Below are 14525 nucleotides of genomic sequence, written 5' to 3'. Positions count from 1 at the left end.
ACGCGAAAGGGTATCGTGTTGCCCAGGTAACTGGGTTGAGGAGGTCAGATAGGTAGTCGCTCCTTGTAAAACAATGATACTTAGATGCATCCGGTTAGACTGGAAGCCAACCCCAACATAGTTTAGACTCAGGACAAGCATTCATGGATCACAGAATACTTGTTCTACGCGGGGATCGATCCCGCGACACGTCGCGCTTAGTAGGTTTGTCGTGGTGACCTCAACCACCCTGCAATCTGTGCAGTCATTGAATTGCAACACACATTAATTCTACTTATAACAGAAAGATAGCTTAAAATAAGTACCCATATCAAATCTGTAAATATGAAAAATCTTCCATCCTCCCGAATTAGGTCAAAACAGTTATTTACAAACATCCGCCGCCATTTTGTTTTCAAAGCCGTTAATTCAAAATAAACAAAACTCTTTAAAGTAATACCTGTAGCAATACGATTTGAATTTTCATCGGCCTATAAATTTGATGACAGTTTCGAATAAATAGTTCTTATTATGATTGGCTGCTAATCAATGAAAAACTGTTTTAATTGGCTGGACTTCTTGCTACGTTATGACGTAGAGACGTGTGTCTTATCTTTGGCGGGAAAGTGGCTAATTTGTTTATTGGCCAGTCTTATATGGTCTATAACAAATAACCGGCCATCATTGGGAGTCCTGTACAAAGAGGATAGGATTTATCTTTAAAACTGTCTAGTTATTTAAATCTTTGTTTATCTCGCAAGACACCTATACTTTTATATTATTATTGATTGTAAACGGAAAGACAGCGTGCTGCTATGGAGTTTGTTGCACCGTTTCTTCTCTCGTAGCAAAAGCATTTAGGAAGCGGTGAGGGGTGGGCGAAACTGAGTGCTGTTAAATGTAATTTGGCATTCAAAAAGTGCTTCTTAGCAGCGTAATTTGAATGAATGACTCTTAATTTTTTCCACCTTTTTTTTATACACTCACTTTCTTGTATGTTTGTTTGTTTGTCGTTTCGGTTGGATTTTTGCAACTCAATTTTGAGGCACTTTTCGATAAGCTAGCAGGCCGCAATTTTCAGGGAAGCTTCAAAACCGATGAAACGGCTGGACCGATTTAAATAAAATTTGTATGGAGTGACATTTAACGTAGTTATTTAGATTTTTTAAATCTATTCATTTTTATTTTTGTTTTGACAGCGAAGGCTTAGTAATGGGGTTCCGTTTGTACCCCTAGGTACGGAACCGCAATTAACGCAAACGTGTATCACAAGTCAAGTGCAGCCTAGAGTCACGCTCATTTGCCTCCAATACTATTTCATACAAAACAAACGTACGGACTGAATGAAATCCGGATGAAACTGGAATAAACCAGATCTTGTTAATATAGTAATCATTGCATTCCTTAGTATCTGATTGTCTAGTCATATTCTATCTAGGTTCACAGATGGTTAATACGAATAAATGTGTTTTGTTCAAGTTTAGCTGTTTTGCAGCGTTTAGTCATTGGATGAGTGACAAAAGAATAGAGAGATTTCTTAAAAAAGAACGACAGTGGCATTAGGGATTTTAATACCTATGTCGCGGGGTGATATGATCCCATTCAAAACTAACTTGGATCACACAAATGCTAGTCTTACGCAAGGATCGAACCCGCGATACATCGCGTGCCGTGGGTTTTGCGTGGTGACCCGCGAAGTCAATTGCCTTGTGCCTCGGAGAACACCTTCAGTGGCTTTGTTGATCTTTGATACCTTCTTACATTTAAAAAAAATAGCCTTGCTACAACCTATGCCACTGGGTAACACAGTATCCCATATACTGTTGCCCTGGAACATGACATGTGTTGTGTTGTCAGATAGACAGTCGCTCTGTAACATACGGGGCTTAGCTGAAACCGGTGAGACTGACTGAGAATAGCTTTGGCATAGATCTCGCTACAGTCGTCTGTTGTCCTCGTGAAAGTATTTTTTACTTACTTAAAAGAATATTTATTATTTAACAATCTGGCATATTATATTATACTAGCTGTTGCCCGCGACTTCGTCCCCGTGGGTAGAAGATATAAGTTATGATTTAGGTATACCTGCCCGGTTTTTTCACACTTTCCATTATATCTTAGCTCCTATTAGTCGCAGCGTGATGGTTTATAGCCTAAAGCCTTCCTCGATGAATGGTCTATTCAACACAAAAAGAATTTTGACCAGTAGTTCCTGAGATTAGCGCGTTCAAACAAACAAACAAACTCTTCAGCTTTATATATTAGTATATCAGCTTTATATATTAGTATAGATTAGTATAGATAACAGAAAAAATCGAAATATTTAGTTCCAGCAGATAAATTTCCAAAAATAGCGTAATTATATGGATTTTTTTATTTTGTAGTGTAAATAAAAACAGGCGACGTCACATTAAATTGAAATTTTATGTGACGTCATGTATCAGTACACTATTTACTGACAAGAAACGTTATAACGCCCCCACATCCTAGTGGTGAGACGTAGTCGTCTACCTACCTGTCTAATCAGACTTTTTTAGTCAAATACTCCATTAAACCAGCCTAAAAGTGCTTTCTTACGCCAGAAGGTCAGAGAGTCAATGACATAGTTTAATTCCTTATGTAAAGTATTTTTCCATGAGGTAGTCGGTTCGTCACGTGCAGACAACCTGTGAATTAAAACTATTATGTTTATTGTAATATTTAACCTAGCAACAGAATGTTTGTTAAAACAAGTTCTGAGTCAAAATATTGAAACTACCTTCGTGGAAATTCTAATTGGTAGTTTCAAACAGTAAATATGATGTTCCTACATCGTTGACAGTCGTTACAGGTAATCAGAAGCTTGAAAAGTCTGACAACCAGTCTAACTAAGGGGTATCATGTTGTCCAGGTAACTGGGTTGAGGAGGTCAGATAGGCAGTCGCTCCTTGTAAAACACTGGTACTCAGCTGAATCCGGTTAGACTGGAAGCCGACCCCAACATGGTTGGGAAAAGGCTAGGATGATGATGATGAAACAGTATATATGATGTAGGTATGAAAGAATGATTACTGATTCTCATTGAGAAATAATCGATTTAGGCGCTTGGAACTTGTGGTGGTAGAAAAGTAACATACACACTGCATATTTTGTGTTGTAGTTTTTTAAATTTGGTTTTCTGTGAAATAATATGCCATCCTTACAGAAACCCTTTTTCCATTTCGAGAATTAACCATGAATAGCTTTGCTTGGTTTCCAATCCTCCACTGTCATTTTGGAAACCTGGGGCCAACCGCTACGTTATAAAGTTTTGGAAAAAGAGGATATTCTTTTACAAAATGAATACACAACCATCATCGGCCTAGCCTTTTCCCAACTATGTTGGGGTCGGCTACCAGTCCAACCGGTTTCAGCTAAGTACCAGTGTTTTACAAGGAGTGACTGCCTATCTGACCTCCTCAACCCAGTTACCTAAACGACACGATACCCCTTGGTTAGACTGGCTGTCAGACTTTTTCAGCTTCTGACTATCTGTAACGACTGTCAAAGATGTAGGAATATCAGCCGGGACCCACAATTTAACGTGCCTTCCGAAACACGGAATGAATACACACTATAGTATGTAATTAAATCCTTGTATCGCGGGGGGTTTCACTAACATTGAAATAACGCACAAAAACATCTAGTCTCAGAACAAATATTCATAGATCACACAAATGATTGTCCTATTCGGGGATCGAACGAGCGACACGTCTCTCACTATAGATTTGGCATGGTACCCTGTCATCATCAGCCCATATTCGTCCACTGCTGGACATAGGCCTCCAATTGCACGCCATCGAGATCTATCTTCGGCTGCTCGCAACCTATTTCTAGCCTATATTATTATTCGGCCTATCCATGCTGTCAAAATTTCTCAAACAAGCAAGTTCTATGCCGTGTATTGCGTTGTAACTTAAAAAAAAAACTATAATAATCTATACTAATTGTATAAAGCTGAAGAGTTTGTTTGAACGCGCTAATCTCAGGAACTACGGGTCCAAATTAAAAAATTCTTTTTGTGTTGAATAGACCATTCATTGAGGAAGGCTTTAGGCTATAAACCATCACGCTGCGACTAATAGGAGCGAAGATACAATTGAAAAAATGTGAAAAAAAGCATATCAGGTGTAAATCATAACTTATATCTTCTACCCACGGGGACGAAGTCGCGGGCAAAAGCTAGTCTAATATAAAAGTCTGCGTCACGATGTAAGTTACCGTACTCCTACGGAACGGCTTTACCGATTTTTACCAAATTTTATATGCGTATTCAGTAGGTCTGAGAATCGACTAACATCTATTTGATAAGGGTTGTTCACACTATTTTTTTTCGACAGTATTTTTGTTTTTATTTTTTTATAATGTGGCATTAAAAATACATACAACTAGAAATAATTTATTAGGCAAAACAATGTTTGCTGGGTCAACTAGTGTTACTATAAGACGTGCCGGTATATTTGAAACCAAACATCAGTATTGACCTTGAGATTCCAGTCGATCTGACCTGCGAGCTACATCCTTGGTTCTCAAGGTGCTACCGGCGCGTGGTACTGAGGTTGTGGGGTATATAATAACATACCATGTCTATGATAACTGTTATATTTTGAGTATGACTTCAGTGAATTGAAATAAGTATTTTCGCGAATGTTTATTCGGAAAAAGGTTTTTTATATTCCTGTAAGTAGGTGTCAGGTGATGAAAGTTTTGTACGATAAGACCACTTTTACGGATTTTATCGCGGTTTAATTTTTGGTTTTAGTTCCCGACGTTTCGACACCTTTGCAGGTATCATGGTCACGGGCAGACTCGTATCAGACCATGATACCTGCAAAGGTGTCGAAACGTCGGGAACTAAAACGAAAAATTAAACCGCGATAAAATCCGTAAAAGTCGTTTCATTTCAATGTCTAACATTCGCGTAAACCTAAGAAACCACTACGATAAGACCAATTTCATTTTTCGTTTAATGCTAGCTTAGTGGTGTAACCGATGGATTGTACCAATGTAAAAAGGTCGTGGGTTTGATTTTCGACACAAAAAAATGTTTTATAGTACGTATTTTAAAGTTGGTGAAAACGGTATAGGAAAACATGTTGAGAAAACAAGCCTAAAGTCTATAATTATTTTTTTTTAATTCTTTGGCTTTTTTTTCATTATAGTGGCAACATAAATACATAATCTGTGAAAATGTCAACTGTCTACCCATCAAGGTTCATAAAATACTGCCTAGTGACAGACAGACAGACCCCTAAAAATGTAATCTTAACAGGCTGTCAGGGACTAATTACATAATTACCCCGTACTCCAATTTTACCCTGGTAAATCTGAAGGTTGTGCCTCAATAATATATTGTAATCAATGCAGACAACTGTTGAGGTCACATCCTGACCTCCGGCGGGTCAAGGTCGGGGCTCATAACTGTACCGAGGGATTTACAGATTCGGTTTTTTGGAATAAATGTGGAAAAAGTTTTAATTGAAGTCGTTTTTTTATGCTGTCGGGGATCCCTTGATGTATTACGAAGGTTTAGTCGCGTTTTAATTATGTATGGTGTCTTTCTTCTTGCTTCCAAGAGATGGCACTACTAAAACAGAGGGGAAGCCCTAAAAATTTTATTTATTTAAAGGGTACAATAGAATACCTGTTACTAAATCTATCCGCGCGTCACCAGGTTGTATCTCAAGAACCGTGACAGATATTTGTAATGAAAATTTACGTTAGAGATCGGTTGGCACAGTGAAAAAAAAATATAAACGTATAAAACTTTATAAAATGATCTCTAACGTATATCTAAGATTTAATATATTATATATTCGTTATAGATCCTCGAATAAGCGCATTACCCTCAATTTTTCGTTCCTTCCAAATCACGAAATCTGTAATGGTTGTTTCTTAAACGCAAACAATATTTGAAGTCGTCGCGTCCCTTGGATCCGAGTTGAGATCTTCGCTTTGAAAGTCCTGCGGTTTTACCCGAAATGGGAGATATAAGCTGGGATCCACAATTTAACGAGCCCTCCGAAACACGGAGGAACTCGCTATGACAAAGATGGGCACCCCTGTGATTGATCCGCTCCCCTATCTTCTAAAATGGTATCCCTACTAATATTTTAAATGTGAAAGTGACTCTCTCTGTTTGTTACGCTTTGACGTCTAAACCACTGAACTGATTTTAATGAAATTTGGTACAGAGATAGAGTTGACCTTGAGAAAGAACATAGGATAGTTTTTATCCCGGACCTTTGAAGAGTTCTCTTGGAAACGCGATATAACCGACCTCGACGCGGGCGCAAAGCTAGTTGTGCTATAATATAACAACATTGACAAATGAACTTGACAAGAAGTATTTATCAAAATGATTCGGTTTTGTGTTATCTTCGTGATAACATAAGATTGATGTAACGTTTCCGATTATCTGGTGACAGGAGGGATAACTGCGCACGAGTTGATTTTCAGCACTTTTTGCTCACTACCCGAGATATGAGTCATGTTTGGACTTGACTTTAGAATGATTAATTAATATGTTTTTTGACTTTGGACATTGGCAACTGTAAAGGTAAAAATGGAAGTCTATTATTAAAGCTTTGTTTTTTGTACATTTGCTACCAAACTATTATTTTAAACCGTGATAGACTGTGACTAGAAAGTTTACATATTTAGGGGTCTGTACGATCAGTTATTTTGATGGGTAATATTGGTCAGGAGGTTATTTTTTTCGAGCATTTATATCGTTTTCTTTGGCACGCCCTATAGATTACGTATATGTTGAATTCGAATAAAATTTGATGTTTAGCACACCTGACAATTTGACGGCAGCTGACACCCTGGATAACACTTATAAGCTTGAAGCTTTAAAAGAATTACGCGCAAAACTACGTGAAAAAGAATATTATATAAAATTTTAAACTAGGGCTCCTACCACCACGTTTTAAAGTCATATTATACAGTTGTGTGAGCGTGACACCGATATACGTGGCTTAGAGTGGCATCACTTCCACACTCTCATTAATATTACATTAATAAGTGGTAGGTTCTCGGCAACGTACAGTACATAGTGACAGAATAAGGTATTTGACTAAATCTAAGCATATAAATCTGTATAGTCCGTCAGACAACTTCCTAAACAAATTGAAAACGTATTTTTAATTTTATCACATCATTATAAAGTAAGGATGATAAAAAGCACTTAAGTTTGGTAGTGGGGGCTAAAAACATCACTTGCTAGAAAAAGTTGTACTGGTAAGTGACGTCGTACGAGATTTTAAATCACTCAGTCACTGTATTCCCTTCATTTTATTTTTAAGAAATTAAAGAAAAATACGTGCTATATAAATATTTTTTGGGAATCCGTCTGAAGGACTAAACACGTTTTTTGGCAAATACCTTATTACAATGACTGCTGTCTCCTCGCTTTCCCCCAATCATTTTGTTCGAAATTACCCCATTTTAATGTTGTTCGGTGTTTCCCCCTTTTCAGGTAGCAATAAAGATAATAGACAAATCGCGGCTAGATGATGATAATTTAAAGAAGACTTTCAGGGAAATTGCAATTATGAAGAAATTAAGGCATCCACACATAGTCAGGTTATATCAGGTAATTGACCTTATAACTAGTTCATATTACCCCCAATACTTGCCCCCATAATATTTTTTTTCCTAGGATACCTTACTGCTGATTCGCAGACAGCTTTAAATCTATCTGTTACTTGAGACCTCTCATTTGTTTGTAGTTATTTAACCGACTAAATAAAGATGGGAATGTCGATTCTACTTTTAAATGTAACTTTAAACCATCAATTTTTTTCGCGTATTGGTGGTTTTGCATTGAAAAGTTGTGGTTGTCGTGTGCTTTTAGTAATACTTAATTAATGATATTTTATTGATTAAATGACAAAACAAAGATTTTCATTTTTAAATTTATTTAGTTTCTATATATTCACTTGACTGCAATACCTGTAAAAATTAATTTAAGCAGTCTCTAACTATTCCACTGCTTTGCAAAAGCCCTTTCCTTCTTTTCTTCTATTTAACCCCGTTTTGGAAGGACCTGTTTTTTAAACTTATGTATTTATTTTCCATTTCAGGTTATGGAAAGCAGTCACACAATATATTTAGTTACAGAATATGCGCCGAACGGTGAAATATTCGGTGAGTGTTTATGTGAAAATATTGATATTATATGCCAGTCACATGGTCCGTAATAATATTATCTGAAAAGTTTTTTCGAAGTTTTAAAAATAGATTACGCTTAAGATTTTGAAGTGCTCTTTTTGATTCTATACTTTACCACCACATATTAAAAAAATGTTGCTTTTTGACCTAAATTTGAATGTAATAAAATCTTTAACAATTTGATTTAATAATAAGAACTGACATACAACCAATTCATATCAATTTGATATACTTATAAAAACTCTTATTATAGATCACCTAGTATCCCGGGGCCGCATGTCGGAGCCCGAGGCGGCGCGGGCCTTCGCCCAGATGGTGGCCGCGGTGGGGTACTGCCACGCAAACGGGGTCGTGCACAGAGACCTCAAGGCGGAGAACCTGCTGCTCGATAAGAATATGAATATAAAGGTGAGACATCATAGTTTGCTTTACAGGACTAAAAAAGCGCCATTTGTTGTAGAATTATCTGTATTTTCGACCGACGTCAAAAAAGAGAAGATTCTCAATACGTCGGTTTTTTCATTAGGACTTGATAAACTGATATTGTTGATTATTTTTTCAATTAACATGCAATAACTGTAATTTGATCCTGTTAGAATATTATCATATTGGGCCTAGTATTTTTAATTGGAAAATCTCAATGGCAAAAATAATAAAACATTTTAATGAATAGCATTTTCTTTTTAAGTCAAGACTGTCGCGTAGTGAAAAAGCAATTTTAAGAGTTACACAATAAAGTGCAATTCAGCTGGTATACTACTGCTATCCGTCTGAGTTTCCCCGAGACTGTCCTAGTTTAAAGAGTATTCGGGACAGCTTCGGGTCCCTGGTTGACTCAGATCTCCTCCAGGTCGAGTACACTAGATCAACAGCCAAACCGATTTGCATATTAAAAAAAACCTGTTGATGAACCCGGCTTCTGGGCACAAAATGCCGGGATTTCACGTATTTTGTCCTGGTCGCCATTTTAAAAGATGGAAACACCACTTTCATGTGATTTCAATTCGATTCCGAGAGACATTTATAAGAAGAAATAATAGCAATGTTTATCTAAAACTTTTCAATACTCGTTGTGAACTGAGGCGGTAAGAAATAGGAAAGTTAGTGTCAGTGTGATATGTTGGAATTCCTATGTTTTGGCGTGAGGAGTAATTCAAATTCATTCAAAAATGAACCTTATGTGTTTAAAATAAAGTTGATAATCAAAATTCAATCCAGAAAAAATAATATTATGACAAATTAATGAGGGCAATTTTTTTTTAACTTTGTCTGCGTGGTTACTATATATATGTTTCTACGCCATATCCTTTAGCGATTGGCCAATAAGTCCCATTAAAAATATCCTGTATGCAGATCAAAAACTAAAAATGTGCCTAATATACAAACAGATGATGAGCCATTCCACTTTTTTAATATTAGGAAGAAGACTTTAGACTTATTAAATACTTAGATATTCAAAAAGTGCTACTTTGTGGCCTATCTTAAATAAATGGATATTGATTTACTCTCATACATTCAGACCACTATTGGGGCAAAAGTGGTCAGAATGAATCTATATACCTAAAATCTAAATTTTTATTTTGGCCCTTTACCAGGTACTTTAAAATCGTAACAATAATGACTATGTACACTCTGCCCACATTTACCCCAATCTGACCACACTGACCCCTTCCAGCTGGCAGACTTCGGCTTCAGTAATGAGTACACAGCGGGCTCCCCCCTCGCCACGTGGTGTGGGAGCCCGCCCTACGCCGCGCCAGAACTGTTCGAGGGTCGGCAGTATGATGGGCCCAAGGCTGATATATGGGTAAGTCAAATAATTGCTTTGTACCCCCTTGAAATCTTCATCCTATACCTCAAATTTAATAGCATCCTCGTCATCATCTCAACCTATAGCAGTCCACTGCTGGACATAGGCCTCTCCAATTTAATAGCAAAAAATTAAAGGAAGCATTGCGCTTTTTTTAATTGTAGACCTTTTATGATAAACTAGCTGTTGTCCCCATGGGTAAAAGATATAAGTTATGATTTATACCCGCCCTGTTTTTTCCACATTTTCCATTGTATCTTCGCTCCTATTAGTCGCAGTAGTTCCTGAGATTAGTGCTTTCAAACAAACAAGCAATCTCTTCAGCTTTATATATTAGTATAAATATGTATTTCTTATTTTTGTTTTGATTTTAGTTTTCTTTTTAATTTTATAAATTACTTGATTAGTTCAAACGAAATGTTTGGTGAGGATTTTAAATAAATAAATATGCAATGAAAAAACCTGGCAAACATATTTTAGTTCTTTGTCTCAAATTTGTAATTAAGATCTAGGATAGCTATTAGTGCTACTAATGTTTAATCCTACACTTTCTCCATATATTCCTATCTGTAGGAGTAATTTTCGTATATAAACAATATTACCAGTAATATTTTATAATAGCCCAGGTAACTGGGTTGAGGAGGTCAGATAGACAGTCGCTCCTTGTAAAACACTGGTACTTAGCTGAATCCGGTTAGACTGGAAGCCGACCCTAACATAGTTGGGAAAAGGCTAGGCCAATGAATGATGATGATTTGTTTATACCGAAATCTATAAAACAACTTACAGTCGCTGAATTTAAATTTTAACATTTTAACAATTTAATAGAAAATTGTTTTTATAGTCTACATGATTTCCTAAATACCTAATTATCAACTTATATTTTATAATGTCATCCATCGTCTGAGTATAGTTTTATTAATTAGTTAAATATGTTAGTTATTTATAAATAGAAGGAATTTACTATTGTCATACCTACTTGAATTTTGTATTTTTGTACGCCGTGTGGGCGTGTGGCGTTAGGACGTAACTTGCTTGCAAACCTGCTGTTTGTACTTACAAATAAATGACCTTGACTGGCCTGTTGGTCTAGTGGTTAGTGACCCTGACTGCTATACCAGAGTTCGTGGGTTCGATTCCCGCCCAGGACAAATGTTTGTGTGATGAGCACGATCATTTGTTCTGTGTCTGGGTGTAATATATTAATAAATGTATAAGTATGTTTATCAGTTGTCTAGTACTCATAATACAAGCTCTGCTTAGTTTGAGACTAGATGGCGCTGTGCGAAAGTTGTGGAATATTTATTTATATATCTTTTATCTTTATCATTCTTACCACCGACCTGGTCAATCCCAATTCCTACTCGTAGCCCTGTTTTCTACAATCCCACAACAGCTATAACACTTGTATAATTTATTCTAGTCTCTTGGCGTGGTTCTGTACGTGTTGGTGTGCGGGGCTCTGCCCTTCGACGGCAGTACCCTACACGAGCTCAGGAATGTAGTGCTCAGCGGGAAGTTTAGGATACCGTACTTTATGTCTCAAGGTAAGAATATATATAAAATAACATTTACCAGAGGGCCCAGACAAACATCTTAGTAAAATAAAAAACGAATACAGTTGAACTGAATTAATCCAGCAATGTTGACTATGGAATTAACAGATAATAGAAATAGAAAGTCTGGTGTGAATATTTTTTGGAAAGAATACCGTATTTAACCGACAAACTACAATACAGAGTGTATTATTCATGACCCATATTTAAGTATTAAATTCTTTAGTGTGGGAGTCGACTTTTTTTAAATAAATAAAAATATTTTTAAATAATATTGATGCATTATTTTGTCAAGCATTTTATGATATGTATAGCAATTGATCATGCCAACGCGAAATTCAATATTGCCTCTGCGAAACTGTTAAAAAAAGCAACTTAATACACAACTAATTATTGACTGTTTAATTGAACAACTGGACTGGTTTATTGAGCGATTAATGGACTAATGAATCACCGTTTGATCATAAAATTGACTGATCAATTACTCTTCCAGTACAGCGAAGATTATCCAATTTCGCGTTTATTGTCGACCAATTGCTATTACTAATTAATCTTAAAAATGTCTCTTTTTTTTTAAAGAAGAACGACTCCCGCACTAAGGAATTTAATCCTTGTGTCGCGGGGGGTTTACAAACATTCAAGTCATATGCACAAAGACACCCAGACTCAGAACAAGCATTCGTGGATCACACAAATGCTTGTCCTACGCGAAACCCAGCGCGAAGCAATTATTAAAAAAACAGTCATTAAAGTCGCTGCGTGCCTGGTCATCGAACCTGAGTCCTTCGAATTACCTTACTCGCTGTCATACCACTAAACTAGATGATGATGATGATGCTATATTCGCAGACTGCGAGCACTTGATCCGCCACATGCTGATCGTGGAGCCCGAGAAGCGCCTCTCTCTGCGGAGCGTGGCGCGACACCGCTGGCTGGCCGCGCACCAGCCCGGGCCCGGCCCCGGGGCCTACGGTGAGTGGCACTTATAGTGCCAGGAAGTAATGCCTCATTATTAAATTAGACATTTGGCATCGAAAAGTTTTTATACGTGTGATATGCCAAGTTATAAGTTAGTGTTACCCCAATCTGATCAGAGTTACCCCTTTATTACAACGTGTGTATTTTGGATTTCTATAGTTATTGAATGTTCTTTAGTCATATGAATCAATCATTTTTCGAGACATTTAAAATAAGGGGCTTATTAAACAGTATATAGATACCTAAGTGATTAGGGGTAACACCGATCAAACTGTGGTAATATCAATCAAATTTGATGCATTATTGATAAAATTTGTAAAAAAGCAAATATGACGATATCAAAATACGTAGTTGCATAAAAATGCTTTTGTATTTGTATATTTAACCTTTTTGCTGGTGGTCTACTGTTCGTCTGTCCGTATTTCAAGAAGCTGTATCTCACGAACTGTAACAGATTTCATTTAGAATCCCACTTGTACTCACCTAGTACTATGAACGTTTGTAAGATATTGTATATAACATGTTCTATTTCTATGAAATCCCGTACTTACAACGCGGTCACATTAACTTGACGCTTGGTGATGACGTCATTTTGGCAAAACGTAACAATAATATCCAAAAACAATATAACAACAACAGAAATCTAGCCAAATTATCGACGCGCGTGTCAATGACAAAGATGCTGACCATACTGACCCTTGCCGGGCGAGCATTCCAGCGATGCGTCAAGTTAATGTGACCGTGTTGTGGTGTGCAATAAACAATATTCCATTCTATTCCCTCCCTGTAGCGGGCGCGTGGGGGGGCGCGTGTGCGTGTCACAGCGGGGGCGGGGGCGCGGGCGGGGGCGCGGGGGGCGCCGCCCAGCAGCGGACTGTGGTCACGCACATGCTCACGCTGCCGGGACTCACGCATCAGCATATAGAACAGGTAGGACTCGACACTGGGAGACTGTCTCTCAGTACACAAGTTTCATGTCTCCTCGCTGACGCTCCTCGCAGTCTGAGTCACGTCACTTGTCGAAGAGGAATGTCATTCATATACATTTGGAGTTCTCTATTCGTCACTACTAAGATGCAATATTGTCTTACATTTCAAGTTTAGATGTTATAAATCAACTGCCTATATGTACATCTATCAGTAGAGGAAAATTATAATTTTTAAAAGAACGGAAATACGCGATTCACTGTCGCGATTAATAGGGAACTATTAATTAGTTATTCTACCAAAAAAAAAATTGTTTTTCTATACGATCTTTTTGACGACTGATTTTTTCCTATTTATTAATTATAACAAAAACAAAACAGTTATAAAAAAGGCAATCCCACCATCATAAAGCCTATTAAATATAATATTACTCTTTAGCAAAAGCATCAAATTGGCATCTCAAAACTTGTGTTAATAACAAACACACACACACACACACATACACATTTACACCTATATAATTACTAATGACATACGTTGTGTATAGGCTATACAAGAAGACCGTTTCGACCACATCTCCGCCATATACCATCTGCTGATGGACAAGCTGCAACAGCGGAGTAGCGCCAGGAACAGCCTGCAGCATAGAGGTAATATAGAAAAACTATTCAAGATCTTCATCCTAGCCTTGTCCCAACTATATTGGGGTCGGCTTCGAGTCTAACCGGATTCAGCTAAGTACCAGTGTTTTACAAAGAGCGACTGCCTATCTGACTACCTCAACCCAGTTACCTGGGCAACACGATACCCCTTAGTTAGACTGGTTGTCAGACTTTCAAGGTTCTGACTACCTGTAACGAATTTTTTTTTGTATTACCGTATGTAAGACATGGTCTCCCCCTTTTGCGATTTCTGGCCTTAAATATTTCTAGATTGTTTAATAGTGCTATAATTGTCTGATGTTTAAAAAATATTTTATTTTATTTTGTCTAGATTCGTTAGACTCTACGACCGGCCAACCATTGGATCTCACTAGCTGTAAGGTATGTCTAAAAACTAGTCTAGTCTTATTAATAATTTTA

At 37.2% G+C, this 14525-nt stretch overlaps 1 protein-coding gene and 1 pseudogene across 3 annotated transcripts in view; both read left to right on the top strand.

Annotated features, from left to right (window-relative positions):
- LOC113498864 overlaps positions 1–14525 on the top strand; it is a 256390-nt pseudogene that overhangs the window by 190079 nt on the left and 51786 nt on the right.
- LOC113498862 (serine/threonine-protein kinase SIK3-like) overlaps positions 1–14525 on the top strand; it is a 34929-nt gene that overhangs the window by 7043 nt on the left and 13361 nt on the right. For all 3 annotated transcript variants that reach the window (XM_026879011.1, XM_026879012.1, XM_026879010.1), the window contains exons 2-10: positions 7478–7594; positions 8085–8148; positions 8426–8580; positions 9848–9979; positions 11406–11529; positions 12388–12510; positions 13307–13446; positions 13991–14093; positions 14437–14486. In XM_026879011.1, the coding sequence (XP_026734812.1) occupies positions 7478–7594; positions 8085–8148; positions 8426–8580; positions 9848–9979; positions 11406–11529; positions 12388–12510; positions 13307–13446; positions 13991–14093; positions 14437–14486 (1008 nt within the window). The remainder of the gene's footprint in view (positions 1–7477; positions 7595–8084; positions 8149–8425; positions 8581–9847; positions 9980–11405; positions 11530–12387; positions 12511–13306; positions 13447–13990; positions 14094–14436; positions 14487–14525) is intronic.

Source organism: Trichoplusia ni, chromosome 11 (assembly GCF_003590095.1).
Source record: "Trichoplusia ni isolate ovarian cell line Hi5 chromosome 11, tn1, whole genome shotgun sequence".
In the NCBI taxonomy this organism is placed as follows: Eukaryota; Metazoa; Arthropoda; class Insecta; order Lepidoptera; family Noctuidae; genus Trichoplusia; species Trichoplusia ni.
This window is presented reverse-complemented; position numbering and strand designations above follow the sequence as displayed.